Raw genomic sequence first — 17,068 nt, forward strand, 5'->3', positions numbered from 1 at the left:
AGAACCGCGCCGAGGGTGCCTGCTCGCCGGCCGCACTGTAAAATTTAGTCCCCGGCTTCAGCTGCGGCCTACTTTCGGTTTCACTGCCCCTGCATGTCAGTCAGGCAGAGGGACAGTGCGGCGCCGCCCACCGGCCGTTCAGCAGAGGGGAGGACACTCCTCTCTGAGATGTTTCCCTCCCCTGTATATCCCCTTGGCCCTCCGGTTCCCGCTCTTGGACTAGGCCCCGCCCCCCCTCCTCACTCCGGCGCCATTTTATCAGCGTTCTCACACTGATCGGCGCTGGCTGCTGCATCTCTACAACCTGTCTGGGGGTCTGAGTTGTGGGATCCGGAGGGCACACAAATCGGTCTGGTAAGCCACAACCTCTGGTTGTGGACTTTATTATACACTCTCTGGGGGTCATTCTGAAGGAGTGTGTTCTTACTGCAGAGCACCCACCTCAGCAGCATGTCTCACACTAGGAGCAAGGCTGTACTCAATATGCACTGCATGTAAGCTCGTACTGCCTGAACCGAGCACATATCCACATTGTGATGCCTGCTCTAACATGGTGGTGCCTCAGCCTGGAGTCTCCCCAGTGGTCCCTCAGGCTGCTCCGGCCCCGGTGGCTGAACCCCCGGCTTGGGTAGAATTGTTTACTAAGTCTATCTCCCAGTCCTTTGCTGACTCCATGGGAGAGCTGTCCCGGACTCTGCTGATCATGCATCAGCCCCCTTCACAGGGTGCTTCTGCTGCTTCGGCTCGCTCTCCAGAGCTCACAGAGGATTCTTCATCTGCTCCCAGACCCCGTCCTCCTAAAAGGAAACGCAGGGACCCCTCTCCTTCCTCGTCCCGCGGCTCCGATTCACGAGCCGATTCGCAGGACGAGGAGGATGTCTTTACTGGGGGCTCGGACGCTACCTCTATGTGCCCCATTGATCTGACTGAGGGGGATGCAGTGATTTGATTGCGTCCATTAATACTGTTCTGGACCTCAATCCGCCAGTATCAGAGGAGCAACCCTCTCTGGCAGAAAAGCACCAGTTTACTTTGCCTAAGAGACCAAGGAGTGTGTTCTTTAACCACTCCAGTTTTCAGACCACTGTGTCCAAGCCCAGAGCCTGTCCTGACAAACGCTTTCCTAAGCGTGGTTCTGATGACCGTTTTCCTTTTCCACCAGAGGTGGTCAAGGAGTGGGCTCTCTCACCAAAGGTGGACCCTCCGGTGTCTAGACTCTCAGCCCGGACAGTTGTATCTGTGGCTGATGGCACCTCACTCAAGGATCCCACTGACCGCCAGGTTGACCTCCTGGCCAAGTCTGTCTGAGGCGACAGGGGCCTCGTTCTCCCCATCTTTTGCAGCAGTGTGGGCTCTCAAAGCCATCTCTGCTTCTCTGGAGGAGATGCATACCCTCACTAGGGACTCTATGCCTGAATTGGTTGCTTTAACTTCCCAGGCTTCAGCCTTTTCAGCCTACGCCATGTCTGCCATGCTGGAGGCCTCTCACCGCACTGCGGTGGCCTCCGCCAATTCCCTCGCTATCCGCAGGATCTTGTGGCTTCGTGAGTGGAAGGCGGATGCTTCCTCAAAGAAGTACCTTGCCTGGGCTCCCATTTGCTGGGTCCAGGCTGTTCGGTGAACAGCTGGATGAAATTATTAAGGAGGCTACTGGCGGGAAGAGTACTTCCTTGCCACAGACTAAAGCCAGGAAACCTGTCCACGGCAGGAACCAGTCGAGGTTTCGTTCCTTTCGTTCCTCTAACTGGTCATCCTCTAAGCCCTCGGCCTCGTCCACTAACTCGGCCAAGGACCAGAAGCCCACCTGGCGCAAGAAGCCGCGTCCACAAGGGTCCGCAGGAGCTGCTGCCACCAAGGCAGCCTCCTCTTGACTATCTGGCCGAGCCAGCAACGTCCTTGGTCGGTGGCAGGCTCTCCCACTTTGGCGACGTGTGGTTTCAACACGTCTCCGACCAGTGGGTGCGGGATATCATCTCCCACGGCTACAGGATAGAGTTCTCTCCCAGCCCGCCAAACAGATTTTTTCTGTCAACTCCCCCCTGCTCCAAGGCCGCCGCCTTCTCTCAGGCCGTGGCATCCTTGCAGGCCAACGGAGTAATTGTGCTGGTTCCCGCCAGGGAACGGTTCAGAGGTTTCTATTCAAATCTCTTCCTAGTCCCCAAAAAGGACGGTTCCTTCCGGCCCATCCTGGATCTCAAGCTTCTCAACAAGCATGTTAAAGTGTGGCATTTTCGCATGGAGTCTCTGCAATCAGTCATTGCCTCAATGACCCAAGGAGATTTCCTGGCATCCATCGACATCAGAGATGCCTATCTGCATGTGCCAATTGCAGTTTCACACCAGCGTTGGCTACGTTTTGCAATCGGAGAGGAACATTTCCAATTCGTGGCTCTCCCCTTCGGGTTAGCCACGGCCCCTCGAGTATTCACCAAGGTCATGGCAGCAGTGGTTGCGGTCCTGCACCTCCAGGGGTTGGCAGTAATTCCTTACCTGGACGACCTTCTTGTCAAGGCTTCATCCAGCGCAGACGGTCAGCGGAGTGTCTCGCTCACTCTCGCCACTCTTGTTCAATTCGGGTGGCTTGTCAATCTGCCCAAGTCCACCCTGACCCCGACCCAAAAACTCACGTACCTAGGGATGCAATTCGAAACTCTGCCGGCACTTGTCAAGCTGCCCTTAGTCAAACAGCAGTCCCTCCATCTGGCGGTGCACTCTCTGTTGAGGCCCCGCCGTCACTCCATCAGGCACCTTATGCAGGTGCTGGGTCAGATGGTGGCGTCAATGGAAGCGGTTCCCTTTGCACAGTTCCATCTGCGTCCTCTGCAACTGGACATTCTCCGCTGTTGGGACAAGCGGATTTCTTCCTTGCACAGGTTGGTGGCTCTGTCGCCACAAGCCAGGAGCTCTCTTCAGTGGTGGCTTCGGCCTCTCTCTCTGTCTCAGGGACGCTCCTTTCTGACCCCGTCCTGGGTGATCCTCACCACGGATGCCAGTCTTTCCGGCTGGGGAGCAGTATTTCTCCACCACAGAGCACAGGGCATTTGGACTCCGTCCGAATCAGTCCTCTCGATCAATGTGCTGTAAATCGGAGCTGTGCTCCTAGCTCTCGTAGCCTTTCACCACCTGTTGGCGGGCAAGCACATTCGAGTCCAGTCAGACAACGCGACAGCAGTTGCCTACATCAATCACCAGGGCGGGACTCGCAGCCGCCTGGCAATGTTGGAGGTTCAACGCATCCTGCAGTGGACTGAGGACTCCAAGTCCACCATATCCGCAGTCCATATCCCAGGCGTGGAAAACTGGGAGGCAGATTATCTCAGCCGTCAAACCGTGGACAGCGGCGAGTGGGCTCTGCATCAGGCAGTGTTCCGGTCGATCTGCCGCAAGTGGGGCACTCCGGAAGTGGATCTAATGGCATCCCGGCACAACAACAAGGTCCCGGTTTACGTGGCTCGCTCCCACGATCCTCAGGCCTTTGCAGCGGACGCGCTGGTTCAGGATTGGTCCCAGTTTCGTCTGGCTTACGCGTTTCCCCCTCTAGCTCTCTTACCCAAAGTCCTGCGCAAGATCAGAATGGAGGGCCGTCGGGTCATACTCATCGCCCCAGACTGGCCCAGGCGAGCTTGGTACCCAGACCTGCTCCGTCTGTCCGTAGAGGTGCCGTGGCGTCTCCCGGACCGCCCAGACCTTCTCTCTCAAGGTCCGTTTTTCTGCCAGAATTCTGCGTCTCTCAGATTGACGGCGTGGCTCTTGAGTCCTGGATCCTGACGGCTTCCGGAATTCCTCCCGAGGTCATCTCCACTATGACTCAGGCTCGGAAGTCTTCCTCGGCAAAAATTTACCACAGGACTTGGAGAATTTTCCTGTCCTGGTGTCGTTCTTCCGGCCATGCTCCTTGGCCTTTTTCCTTGCCAACCATCCTGTCCTTTCTACAGTCCGGTCTGCAGCTAGGACTATCCCTCAATTCTCTTAAGGGACAGGTCTCAGCTCTGTCAGTGTTCTTTCAGCGGCGTATCGCCCGACTGGCTCAGGTGCGCACCTTCATGCAGGGCGCATCTCACATCATTCCACCTTACCGGCGGCCTTTGGATCCCTGGGACCTTAATCTGGTCTTCACGGCCTTACAGAAACCCCCCTTTGAGCCTCTTAGGGAAGTTTCTTTGTTTCGACTTTCACAGAAAGTCGTCTTTCTGGTGGCCATAACTTCTCTCAGGAGAGTCTCTGATTTGGCCGCGCTCTCTTCGGAGTCACCTTTTTTGGTTTTTCACCAAGACAAGGTAGTTCTCCGTCCGACTCCGGACTTTCTTCCTAAGGTGGTGTCTCCTTTCCACCTTAACCAGGACATTTCATTGCCTTCCCTTTGTCCAGCCCCTGTTCATCGCTTTGAGAAAGCGTTGCATACTCTGGATCTGGTGCGGGCGCTCCGGGTCTATGTGTCACGCACCGCCGCTCTTAGGCGGTGCACCTCTCTTTTTGTGCTGACCACAGGTCAGCGCAAGGGTCTCTCGGCTTCTAAACCGACCCTAGCTCGTTGGATTAGGTCGGCCATATCCGATGCCTACCAGAGTACTCAGGTGCCTCCCCCGCCGGGGATCAAGGCACACTCGACCAGAGCTGTCGGTGCCTCTTGGGCTTTCAGGCACCAGGCTACGGCTCAGCAGGTCTGTCAGGCTGCCACTTGGTCTAGTCTGCACACCTTTTCAAAGCACTACCAAGTGCATGCTCATGCTTCGGCAGATGCGAGCTTGGGCAGACGCATCCTTCAGGCGGCTGTCGCCCATTTGTGAAGTTAGGTTTTGCCTACTTCTCAATTTTCTGTTTATTTCCCACCCATGGACTGCTTGAGACGTCCCATGGTCTGGGTCTCCCATAAGGAACGATGAAGAAAAAGAGAATTTTGTTTACTTACCGTAAATTCTTTTTCTTATAGTTCCGACATGGGAGACCCAGCACCCTCCCTGTTGCCTGTTGGCAGTTTTCTTGTTCCGTGTGTTTTCACCGGCTGTTGTTGTAGTCAGAGGTTCCGGTTGTTCCGGGTTTTGCTCTGTCTCTACTTGTGGGTGGATGTCTTCCTTCAGCTTTTGCACTAAACTGGCTAGATTTGGTCATCCAGGGGGTGTATATGCTCGGAGGGAGGAACTACACTTTTTAGTGTAGTACTTTGTGTGTCCTCCGGAGGCAGAAGCTATACACCCATGGTCTGGGTCTCCCATGTCGGAACTATAAGAAAAAGCATTTACGGTAAGTAAGCAAAATTCTCTTTTTTTTGTGAGTAGTGTATGTTCCCTGTTCTGCTTTTTGTTTTTTTTTTAAAAAAAAAACCCATTCCTTCCTCTGCTCACTCTGCTGCATAGTATCCTTTTCTACAGCCGGCGCAGGAGTCGGTAGCTGACATCAGGGTGCATGTCATGGCGCATAATGCTATTGCCATGCACCCCCAGTCATGGGTACACTGATGTCAGCCTCTGTTTGGCCAGAAGCATCTATAGCGGTGCAGAGACTTCTGGTCTCCCCATTGCTATACACTTCAGCGGATTTGTGCATCTTTGTATGTGCATCCAGCTGAAGTAGGCGCTGGGGTTGGTTGGCTACCTCCACTCACGGTCTCTGTTGCGATTTTCTGTGACCGCTTTAGTTACTCCTTCAAATATATAATCACTATGCCTAATGGCCTCCACTCTGCTGGCTAACTGAAATCAGTACACCATTCTTTCCATGTTAAAGAGCCTCTGCTGCATGGAATAGGTAGCCCTGTTATGAGTCTGTGCCGTGCCTGCCCTGTCTAGCCTCTGCCCTGGGATGGACAAAACCGTTGTCATCAGTGCTGGGCCATGCTATATCAATGGGAAGACAGGGGCGCCAAATACAGACTTGCTAGCACTCCCCATAACTCTACTGTGGCCATTCCTAATATGAAAAGAATTAGGAACCAATCTCCAATATGAAAGGAGGTACACAGATTAGGTAGAGTGACTATACTTAAGACCTGACAATTCACATTTACTATGGAAGGTTACTTTTTAATATGTCAGATGTGCTGTGGTTTCATTTCTTTATTACTACTGGATACTTGTCTGTATTTTGCCGTGTTACATACTAATGATGTTTGCATAAAATATTTATCAGCAGTTGAATTTTTAAAGTTAAGGATTAAAAAAGACATTTACATCAAATCCAGCCTATTATGTCTGCTGGGCTTAGAGTTAGGCAAGAACCAGGCAGATGTCACTTACCTTGGAGCAGAAAAAAATCCTCCCCATCACCAAATATGGCAATCAAAATAAATCCCTGCAACAATGTCTCATTTATGGAATCTATTAGCCATAACTTTTATTATATTTTTTTAATAAATGCAACCTGACCCTTCTTGAAGTGAACAGAATATAATTTCAAAATCTTTCAATATATCTTTGCAGCAAGAAGCTATCTCGGCCATTTACCCCATTGACAACTCTGGTGTAGGCTTATGTTAGGGAGAACGAAAGGATTGGCAATCTGAAATCAGGCATGATGAATCCTTCACATCGCCACGATCCTATCCCAATATGGAGTAGGTGTAAAAATATTATTATTAGCAAATACTTTCAATTAGAAATGTAGTATAGTTCTCCTGATTATAGCCATGTCTCTTATCATGAGCAGGGCATTGCAGCTTGGGTATCCATGGGTACAACAAAGAGCTTCTGTGACTGAGTGAATGTAACCATGGGTGTTGTGAATGTTATGTTTTGGCTGCTGGGAGGCTCCCTCTGGTGGCCAGGAATGGTTTGGACTTGGACCAGGTGTGTTGTGCAATGGGCGTTTCCTTTGCTAACTCTCTGCTTATTTAAATCCTGGTCTGTTAGCAGGCGATGCCGGATGTCCGTTGTTCTTTATATCACCAGCCTGCTTCATTCTGCTCCATACCACATCTACCCCCAGATAAGTGCTTGCTCTTTATTTATTGTTCGGTTCTTTTGCTCTTTTCTGGGTTTGTCACTTGCTGTGGTTGTTTTCAGTTTATTTGCATGCAGGGATTTTCCCCCTCAGTCGTTTGGCTGTTCTGTTTGGAGTATAGCTCCTTTGGGTCCATGTGTTTGTGGCTTGTTGAATTTGTTGTGATTCTTGTTTTCTGTTCATTGGTTTGACAAAAGCACCTGGTATAGGACGGAGTTCAGATTGTGCGATCTGAGGGCCTTTTTGTACTATCAGGAATTTGGATTTTTGCAGAGTTTTCCTCTGGCCACCATCAGTCCCTTTCCTATTTTAGTCAGTGGGGGCCTCACCTCTTGCTAATCCTGTCATCTATCTGTGTATTGTGTTTTTCCTATATCACCGCAGTCTTTGAATATGGGGGGGCTTGCTATTATTTTTCTATTTTCTGAGGCAGAGAGTTATTCATCTTTCCTACCTTTAGGATAGTTAGTTCTCCGGCTGGGTTCGCGGTGCACAGGATGTTAGTTCACCCCTCGGCTACTTCTAGTGTTGATGGTTAGTAAGGGGATGTATTACTCACAGCAAGTTGGGCTGCAGTGTGTACATCGCCCTGGCCAAAAACTGATGCTCTAGCAGGATACAGCTAAACCCCCACTAAGTGGAGACATCACAGGTGCAGGAGAAGCACATCACACACACACCTTCATGGAATGGAGGGGAGGTGACTGCTAGATGATAAAACTGCACACAAGTGGCTTGCATAGAGCGCTGTTCACATGCAGATGACACAGTCACAAACCCGCAGCCTATTAGGTAACGCCCTTCTATTAGATCAGGCGGGCTGCCAAGCCGTACTCCACTGTATATCATGCACGGACAGACACTCTACAATGCAAGGCCCAACAGAAAGGGGCCTGGCTGTATCCTGTACAAACAAAAAAATATGAGGTTTTTGTTGGTATTTATGGCCATAAAACGTAAGCCTACACCCTCGTCAAGGGACCTCATGTCTGTAGGTCCCTACACTAAATATAAAAAAAGCAACAATAAGAGGATAATGTCCTCCAAAAATCAAGTATTACTCACAGCAAGTTGGGCTGCAGTGTGTACATCGCCCTGGCCAAAAACTGATGCTCTAGCAGGATACAGCTAAACCCCCACTAAGTGGAGACATCACAGGTGCAGGAGAAGCACATCACACACACACCTTCATGGAATGGAGGGGAGGTGACTGCTAGATGATAAAACTGCACACAAGTGGCTTGCATAGAGCGCTGTTCACATGCAGATGACACAGTCACAAACCCGCAGCCTATTAGGTAACGCCCTTCTATTAGATCAGGCGGGCTGCCAAGCCGTACTCCACTGTATATCATGCACGGACAGACACTCTACAATGCAAGGCCCAACAGAAAGGGGCCTGGCTGTATCCTGTACAAACAAAAAAATATGAGGTTTTTGTTGGTATTTATGGCCATAAAACGTAAGCCTACACCCTCGTCAAGGGACCTCATGTCTGTAGGTCCCTACACTAAATATAAAAAAAGCAACAATAAGAGGATAATGTCCTCCAAAAATCAAGTATTACTCACAGCAAGTTGGGCTGCAGTGTGTACATCGCCCTGGCCAAAAACTGATGCTCTAGCAGGATACAGCTAAACCCCCACTAAGTGGAGACATCACAGGTGCAGCCCAACTTGCTGTGAGTAATACTTGATTTTTGGAGGACATTATCCTCTTATTGTTGCTTTTTTTATATTTAGTGTAGGGACCTACAGACATGAGGTCCCTTGACGAGGGTGTAGGCTTACGTTTTATGGCCATAAATACCAACAAAAACCTCATATTTTTTTGTTTGTACAGGATACAGCCAGGCCCCTTTCTGTTGGGCCTTGCATTGTAGAGTGTCTGTCCGTGCATGATATACAGTGGAGTACGGCTTGGCAGCCCGCCTGATCTAATAGAAGGGCGTTACCTAATAGGCTGCGGGTTTGTGACTGTGTCATCTGCATGTGAACAGCGCTCTATGCAAGCCACTTGTGTGCAGTTTTATCATCTAGCAGTCACCTCCCCTCCATTCCATGAAGGTGTGTGTGTGATGTGCTTCTCCTGCACCTGTGATGTCTCCACTTAGTGGGGGTTTAGCTGTATCCTGCTAGAGCATCAGTTTTTGGCCAGGGCGATGTACACACTGCAGCCCAACTTGCTGTGAGTAATACTTGATTTTTGGAGGACATTATCCTCTTATTGTTGCTTTTTTTATATTTAGTAAGGGGATGGCGGCCAGATTAGTTGCCAATGCTATTGTCAGCTTTTACCAATGATTTGTGGTGGTCTTCCATGGTTCTGGATCATAACACATGGGTACCTAAGCTGCAGTGCCCTGGACATATGAGGTAAGGGACAGCTAATCAGGAGAACTATACTACTGTACATTTCTTTTTTTTTTTTTAAATCAGGTTCATTTTTATTTAACATCAAAATTATACAACACATAAAATAATTCCCTCCATAGAAATATCACAGAAAGGGAAAAAACCTTTAGTCAATAAGAAAAACCACACAAATAACATAATAAACAATGCACCCGCAGTCCACGTCTCATTTCAATATGGGTCTCAAAGTGCATATTATTTCCCAATATATTCTCCATAGTATAGCTTACCCAGCATCATTATGACATTATATATATATATACACATATACATACACGCACGCACGCACGCACACACATATACATGCACACACATATACATGCACACACATATACATGCACACACATATACATGCACACACATATACATGCACACACATATACATACACACACATTCCAGCAGTACGCATATCACCCTATTTGAGGAAATTTGTTAACCGGTCAGAAGGAGAAGGACCTGGTCGCTCGCACTGTCCTGCAGTAACGCCGAGGAGGGAAGGCCTGGGGTATCCAACCATGCCCCCCAGATCTTATAGAACTTTTTCAATGCATTTCTTTTAAGGTATACTCCTCTCTCCAGTCGAAGTATAGCGTTTACTCTTTCCCTAAAATCCCCGATGACCGGAGGCGCTGGGTCCAACCAGTGGTAGGCCAACAGTTTCCTAGCCTGGTACAAGAGACGTGTAATACCGACCATTACCGGCGAACTCAAGTCCACCCCCCCCTCCAGTAGACCCAGGATACATATAATAGGTCTTGGCTGTAGACGGATATTGAAAACTTGTCTAACCAAATCTAGTACTGCCCTCCAGTAATCTTCAATGTTCCCACAGGACCACATCATATGCATCAGATTCGCACCTTCCTGTCCGCACCTAGGACACAGATCATCCATCCTAACTCCCATCTTATGCAATAGACTAGGTGTCCTATATACTCTATGTAACAGGAATAGCTGTGACAGTCGTTGGCCTTCAGATACAGCAAGGCTTGGAGTCTGAGACAGGACCTCACCCCACTGTTCCTCTGTCATAGGGCCTAGGTCCCTCTCCCACTTCTCTCTAGCCTGCAAAGGGAATTTGTCGAGGTGTCTAGATAGCATCACTGTATACAACCTAGAAATAATACCATAGGAGCGATCAGATGTCAACAATTCAGTAAGAGTGTGATTCCGCTCTATCCTAATGTCCATACGACGTGTCTGTGTCTCATAGGCATGACGGAGCTGCAGGTATTGGTAAAAGGAACTGTGCGGTATCCCAAACTCAGCTTGAAGCTGGTCAAATCTTTTAAGTATATTATTCTGAAGAATCTGAGACACCTGATGCACCCCCCTGCTCACCCACATTCTCCAACCCGGGAGTCTCTGCAGCTCCGCCAGTCCACGATTATGCCATAAGGGCCAGTACTCAGTCATTCCTGATATTCCCAGCAACTGCTTCCCTCTATCCCACACCTTGTACATCAATGATAATGTTGGATATAATGTTCCTCCTCTGGGTGAGTATCCTGCATCCAAAAAAGCCACTGGGTGTCCCCATTCTGCAAGGCCCCTCACCAATTTGCCCCCAGCGTCATATGCCTCATCCTTTCCCCACCCCCTGAAGTGCTGCATCTGTGCCGCAACATAATAAACCCACGGGTTGGGGACTGCCAGACCCCCATCCTCCTTCCCTCTCTGCAGGGTCTCAAGGCGGATTCTAGCCTGCTGCTTTTGCCACAAGAGTTCCCGAAACAAAGTGTTGATTTTACGGAAAAATTTCCAGTGGATCCATATTGGGGCGTTGTGGAGAAGATACAGAAGTTTGGGCATCAGTACCATTTTTAGTAGATTAGCACGGCCAATAAGGGACAGTGGGAGTCGACACCAGGCATCTATCTTGTTCCTAAACTGAGCCAACACTGGTTCCAGATTTTGAGAGTAGTAATCACGCGGTCGGGCACTAACCACAATCCCCAGGTATTTAAATTTATCCACCGTCGGAATTGGCAGCCCCAGAGTACTAAAATTAGATGGGAGTGGATCTATAGGGAGCAGGGCCGATTTCTTCCAGTTTATTAGGAGTCCCGAGCGCCTACCAAATTCTATAATAATATTTATTGCTGGGCCCACCGATGTCCCCACCTCCCTGAGATACAGCAACAAATCGTCCGCATAGAGGGAAACCTTATGCTCCAGACCGCCTATCTCAAACCCCTTTACGCCAGCGGATGCACGAAGCATAGCCGCCAATGGCTCAATTGCCGCTGCAAATAGTAATGGAGAGAGAGGACAGCCCTGTCTCGTGCCCCTGGCCAAATTAAAAGACGAGGAGGTACAACGATTAACTCGAATCCTGGCCCGCGGAGAGGCATATAACAATTTGACCCAGCCAATAAATCTGGAGCCAAGACCCAATTTCTCCAAAACTACCCATAGGAAATTCCATTCAATACTGTCAAAGGCTTTGGCTGCATCTAATGACAGGACTGCTCTCTCCTTGTTTCTCCCCTCAGAACTTAGCTGTATCCCCAGGAATAAACGTCGCAAATTAATGGAAGTAGATTTATTGGGGATGAATCCAGTCTGATCCTCGTGGATCACTGACGTGATCACCCGGGACAATCTGTTAGCTAGAATTTTAGCAATTAATTTAATATCTAATGTAAGCAGCGAGATTGGGCGATAGGAGTCAGGCGCGGTCGGATCTTTCCCGGGTTTTAAAATCAGAACAATAATAGCCTCCCTCATGGATACAGGGAGGGACTCCTTCTCCTCAGCATCTCTGAACACATCCAAGAGTCTTGGCAGCAGCAGATGGGTATATAATTTGTAGAATTCACCCGGGAGTCCGTCCGCACCTGGGGCCTTTTCATTTTGGATTTGACCGAGCGCCTCCTCCAGCTCCTCCAGGTCTATATCTCTATTCAGGGATTCTCTCTCACTATCTGACAGACTGGGGAGAGTGATCTCCTCCACAAAGTCCCGCAGTTCCTCATCCCCATAATGCGATTTAGAGGAGTATAATTGGGTGTAATACTGTTGCATGACCTCCACAATCCTCCCGCTGTCCCTCACCTCCTCTCCAGTGTCAAGTTTCAATTTGGTGATATAGGTCAATCCCTCCTGCGCCCTAGCAATTGTAGCCAAGAGATGTCCCACACTCTCCCCCTCCGTAAAGTACCGCTGCTTAAGGAAAAAGCGTTTGTTAGTGGCCAAGGAAGTCATATGGTCTCTCAGAGCTCTCTGCGCCCTCTCTAAGTCCCGCTTGGCATCATCTGTAGGGTTAGATATAAGAAGTCGTTCTGCATCACCTAAAGTGTCCGTCAGATACTTAGTGCGCTCTCTTGTTTTCGCCTTTCGGGTGCAAATTTCCCTAACATATGTCCCACGAACATACGCCTTCATTGCGTCCCACACTATATGTTTAGATGCCGTACCGTCATTTATCACAAAATATTCCCGTATAGTGTCAGTCAGAGTGCCCCCTATCAGTTGTATCCAAAAAGGGTTGAGCCGCCAAGGTATCCCCGCCAGCCGGTCTGGGTCCCCAAGCCTTAGACGGACCTGTAGTGGGGAGTGGTCAGACACCCCCCTGGCCAGGTACGTGACTGAAGCTACACAAGGCAGCAGCTGAGCATTTCCAATGGCCAGGTCAATCCGGGACAGTGAATGATGAGAACTAGAATAGCATGAATACTGCCGGACCTGCGGGTTTCTAATACGCCAAATATCTACATATCCCACCTCCTCCATCAGTCTAGCAAGGGATGTAGCTGCCGCCGCCTGTGAGATATTCCCTGTATGTAACTTATCCCAATACGGGTGCAAGTAATTATTATAGTCTCCTACTAATAGGGTGGGGACCTCAGGGAGGGAAGCAACAAAATTGAGGATACGTTTCAATGGTTCCCCTGTGTATGGCGGCGGAATATAAATTGCAACTAGAACACAGCGCACATTATGAAGGACACAGTAAAGACATACAAATCTACCCTCCTGATCCACAGAAGCTTTAAGACACTCAAACGGCACTGTCCTGTGTATCAGGACACTCACCCCCCTGGAATGTGTGGTATATACAGAGTGGTACTCATGAGCTATCCATTTTTTGTGGAGCAAGTGGAGCCGCTCCTTCACCAAGTGCGTTTCTGATAAGAATATTATGTCTGGCTTAAGCTGCTGTAGAAACAGAAAAACTGCACATCTTTTAGTGGCTTCACCCAATCCTCGCACATTCCAGGCCACTATATTAACCTCCTTCGCCATAAGGGTGAGTGCACATATGTAACAGCAGGGGGCAGCAAGCGGGGACCCCCGGACCCATCTGCAGCAGTTCCCATAGATGAGCATAGACCAAACAGGTGCATAAAACAAAAAGGTCAAACAACATAAAAACATACACAGTAAACCAGGACATTCCTCTCAAACAGAGGGAAGTGGGGCTAAACATAACCGTAAGAGCACATAACGGTTTAAATTCCTGAACAGTCATCAACTGCATAGTAACCTATCTGGGTGGCTCCTGCCAACCGTCCATAAGTGTTCCAGCCGGGAAACATAGCAAGGTCACCTCAGCAAGTCCAACAGCAAGGAATCCGCAATAATCCTCAGCGGTGATTTCTGCGCAGTCCTTTTTCATTGGTATCGAGCCATGCGGCTGCATCCTTTGGAGTGTCAAAAAACTTTGTCCCACCATCCGCCACCACTCGCAGCCTGGTAGGGTATAGCATTGAGTAAGAGATCTGCAGCTGCCTCAGGCGTTTTTTGACATCAATAAATTGCGCTCTCCTCTGCTGGATTTCAGTGGAAAAATCCGGGTACAGTGAGACCTTATGGCCGTCAATAGCCAGATCCTTAATCTCCCGAGCTCTGCGGAGCGCAGTGTCCCTGTCCCTGAAGTGCAGTAGCTTGAGGAGGATAGGACGAGGGGGTGCCCCTGGTGGTGGGGGTCTAGTGGGGACCCTATGTGCCCGCTCAATAGTGAAGAAAGGAGAAAACAGATCCATACCCAAAGTCTTGGGGAGCCACATTTCAAAAAAAGCTACTGGATTATTGCCTTCTGCCTTTTCTGGGACCCCGACCAGTCGGAGATTGCTTCTGCGGGATCTGTTTTCTAGATCGTCCACCTTAGCCCTAAGCAATGAGATATTGTGGATTGCTCTGCCAAGGTCCCGAGTCAGAGGGGGAAGCTTATCCTCTGTGGCACTGACCCGGTCTTCCAGGGCCCCCACCCGTACATTGACCCCCTGCAACTCGTGCCTGATAGATGAAATGTCCATTTTAATTCCTCCCATCTGTATGTTCAAAGTGGCTAGCATATTGTTGCAGGTGTTTACTGCTGCAAGCACATCACTGAGGGTGGGCTCTGCTCTCCCAGGATCTGTGTTTTCATCTGCAGCTCTAAGGTTGTCCCCCTTCTCCACATTACTGGCAGCAGCCAACATACTCACAGCTCCCTGCTGCTCTTCCTCCTCCATCAGTTCTTGTCCTGGGATCTGTAGCTCCTGCACGCTGAGGTCACACTGCTTAACAGCTCCAGGTATCTCAGGCTGATCTCGTGCAAACTTGCTGAGGCGAGCTATTGCATCAGACGCCCTGCCCCCACCTGAAGCTCCAGCGTCCATGAGTGTGGCCTGTGTCCCACGCTTCTTATCAGCCCGAGTTCTGGTCATATCACTCAGGTCTTTGAAGCCCCCTCAGTCTAGGAGAGGTCACCACTCCAGGAAAGCAGTAAAACAAACTTTAACCCCAGCTGGACAGGATTATACAGGAGTTTTTTGCAGGAGCTCTGGCTACACAAGTCTTCCTCACATGCTGCTCAGGCCACGCCCCCACTACTGTACATTTCTAACTGGTAATATTTGCAAATAACATTTATCATTATTATTACACCTACTAAATATTGGGATAGGATCTTGGAGATGGGAATACCCCTTTTAAATGGACTAGATTTTCATATTGGAATTAGTTTGGGGGGTTTTTGGGGGTGTTTTTTTTTTTTTTACCAAGCAGTCATGCATTTATAATTGATATTTAATGTTTTTTTTGTTTTAGGAATCCATGTCCCAAGCCTTATACGCTATTTAACAGAAACAGGAAAACTGAAACCAGCAGTCAGCAAGCAACAGCAGAATCAATGAAAGAGCGCAGTGTTTGGTGCTGTGTATAATATCCTGTAATATTTTCTATTTGGTCTCAAATTTGAACATCTTAAAATGAACCTGTCTTGTAACTAACTGTAAATACATATTTTTATAAAACAACATAACTGATGTAATTTTTCAGTTTTGTCAGGATTTCTTTTAATGTTTCGTGACTTTCTTGTGAAGGGCTCACATTTTTTTTTCTTTGTTTAAAAAAACAAACAAACAAAGAAAAAAACGTTTTGATCCTATTATAGTGGCTTTCTTTGGAAAATTACTGCACATTTTTAAGGCTCTGGTTTTAATAAATTAAACCATTTTTCACTTAAAACAAGTGGTTTACCTGTGAAATGACGCTAACATTTATATGATCCTCTGGCATTAGAACCAATAGAAGAAACCTGATGAAGCAATCAAAAGAAATGTTTATACTACAAATGAATTTAGAGAGGTTTAAGGAATAAGTGCAATAAAATACTTTCCGATCACCATCTTTTTCAGTTTCCAGTGCCACTACTATCATCTTCTTTGAGAGAAATTCCGACTCTGGATCACACTGGGAATATCCAAGACGAAAGCTACCTTTACAATGTAAATCCTAGCATCAGAGCAAGGTACCATAGACTTGCATTGTAGGGCCACTTTCACATCTTGAATATTTGGTGAGGGTTTTTTTTTACCTCCGTATTTGTAAGCCAAAACCAGGAGTGGGTGAAAAATACAGAAATGGTGCTCGTGTTTCTGTTAAGTTTCCTCTGATTGTTCCACTCCAGGTTTTGGCTACAAATACTAAGATAAAAACTCACGAAAAACTAAATGTGTGCCCATGGCCTAAGAGTGACTAATGCTTCTCGCACAAACCCCTATGTGATCCAAGGATTTGGAATATGTCACATGAGTTAGAAGGGGACTGTAGAGGTACTGGAAACCAGGGAAGACTGATCGGAAAGTGTTTTATTGCACTTATACTACATTACATGTATTTAGAGAGGTTTAGCAAATCAAACATTTTTTGTGAGTGCTTCTTTAAAGGGAACAATCAGGATTTTCGTGTATATGCTAAAGCCAGTGCTATACTGGAACTATCAGGCTGATTCCCTACATACCTTTAGTGGTCAGCTCTTATGGTTAGGCTTTCAAATCCAAGAACGTAAAGTTTAAAAAAAATCGGCAGCTGCTTGAGTGGCAAGTGTAATGGAGCAGATAATATCTGGGTGGGTATTCATGTGGATTCCCGCCCCCCCTGCCTGTTGTTCCTCACTCTTTGTTCTCTATTCTAATTTTACTATTCACTAATTTCTTCACCAAGATGGTGTCGGAGTTAGCGCCTGCGCATAGCGCTTATCTCCAGCACCATCTTTGTGAAGATCGTGTTACCCTCTGCTACTCTACTCTTGTGGCTGAGAGGGCGGGGCATTCGCCCTCGCATCTTCTGCTCTCACCGTGACCATGGGTCCGCGCGTGGTCACAACAGAAGTGAACAGCTGATCGGAGGACGCGATCAGCTGCAGAAGAGGACACTGTGCCAGCACAGCAGACTGCCAGGACACCGTGCCTGCACAGCGGCACTGACATCACAAGGTAAGGTGAGT

The 17,068-nt window shown here is 48.4% G+C and overlaps 1 protein-coding gene across 1 annotated transcript in view; it reads left to right on the forward strand.

The window, feature by feature from the left end:
- The window catches only part of LOC142244335 (uncharacterized), a 190,460-nt gene extending 174,859 nt beyond the window's left edge, over window positions 1-15,601 (forward strand). Inside the window, exon 18 of the mRNA XM_075316541.1 lies at window positions 15,388-15,601. Within this exon, the coding sequence (XP_075172656.1) occupies window positions 15,388-15,473 (86 nt within the window). The 3' untranslated portion in view covers window positions 15,474-15,601. The remainder of the gene's footprint in view (window positions 1-15,387) is intronic.
- The last annotated feature ends 1,467 nt before the right edge of the window (window positions 15,602-17,068 follow it).

The sequence above is a fragment of the Anomaloglossus baeobatrachus genome, chromosome 6 (genome assembly GCF_048569485.1).
Source record: "Anomaloglossus baeobatrachus isolate aAnoBae1 chromosome 6, aAnoBae1.hap1, whole genome shotgun sequence".
NCBI lineage: Eukaryota > Metazoa > Chordata > Amphibia > Anura > Aromobatidae > Anomaloglossus > Anomaloglossus baeobatrachus.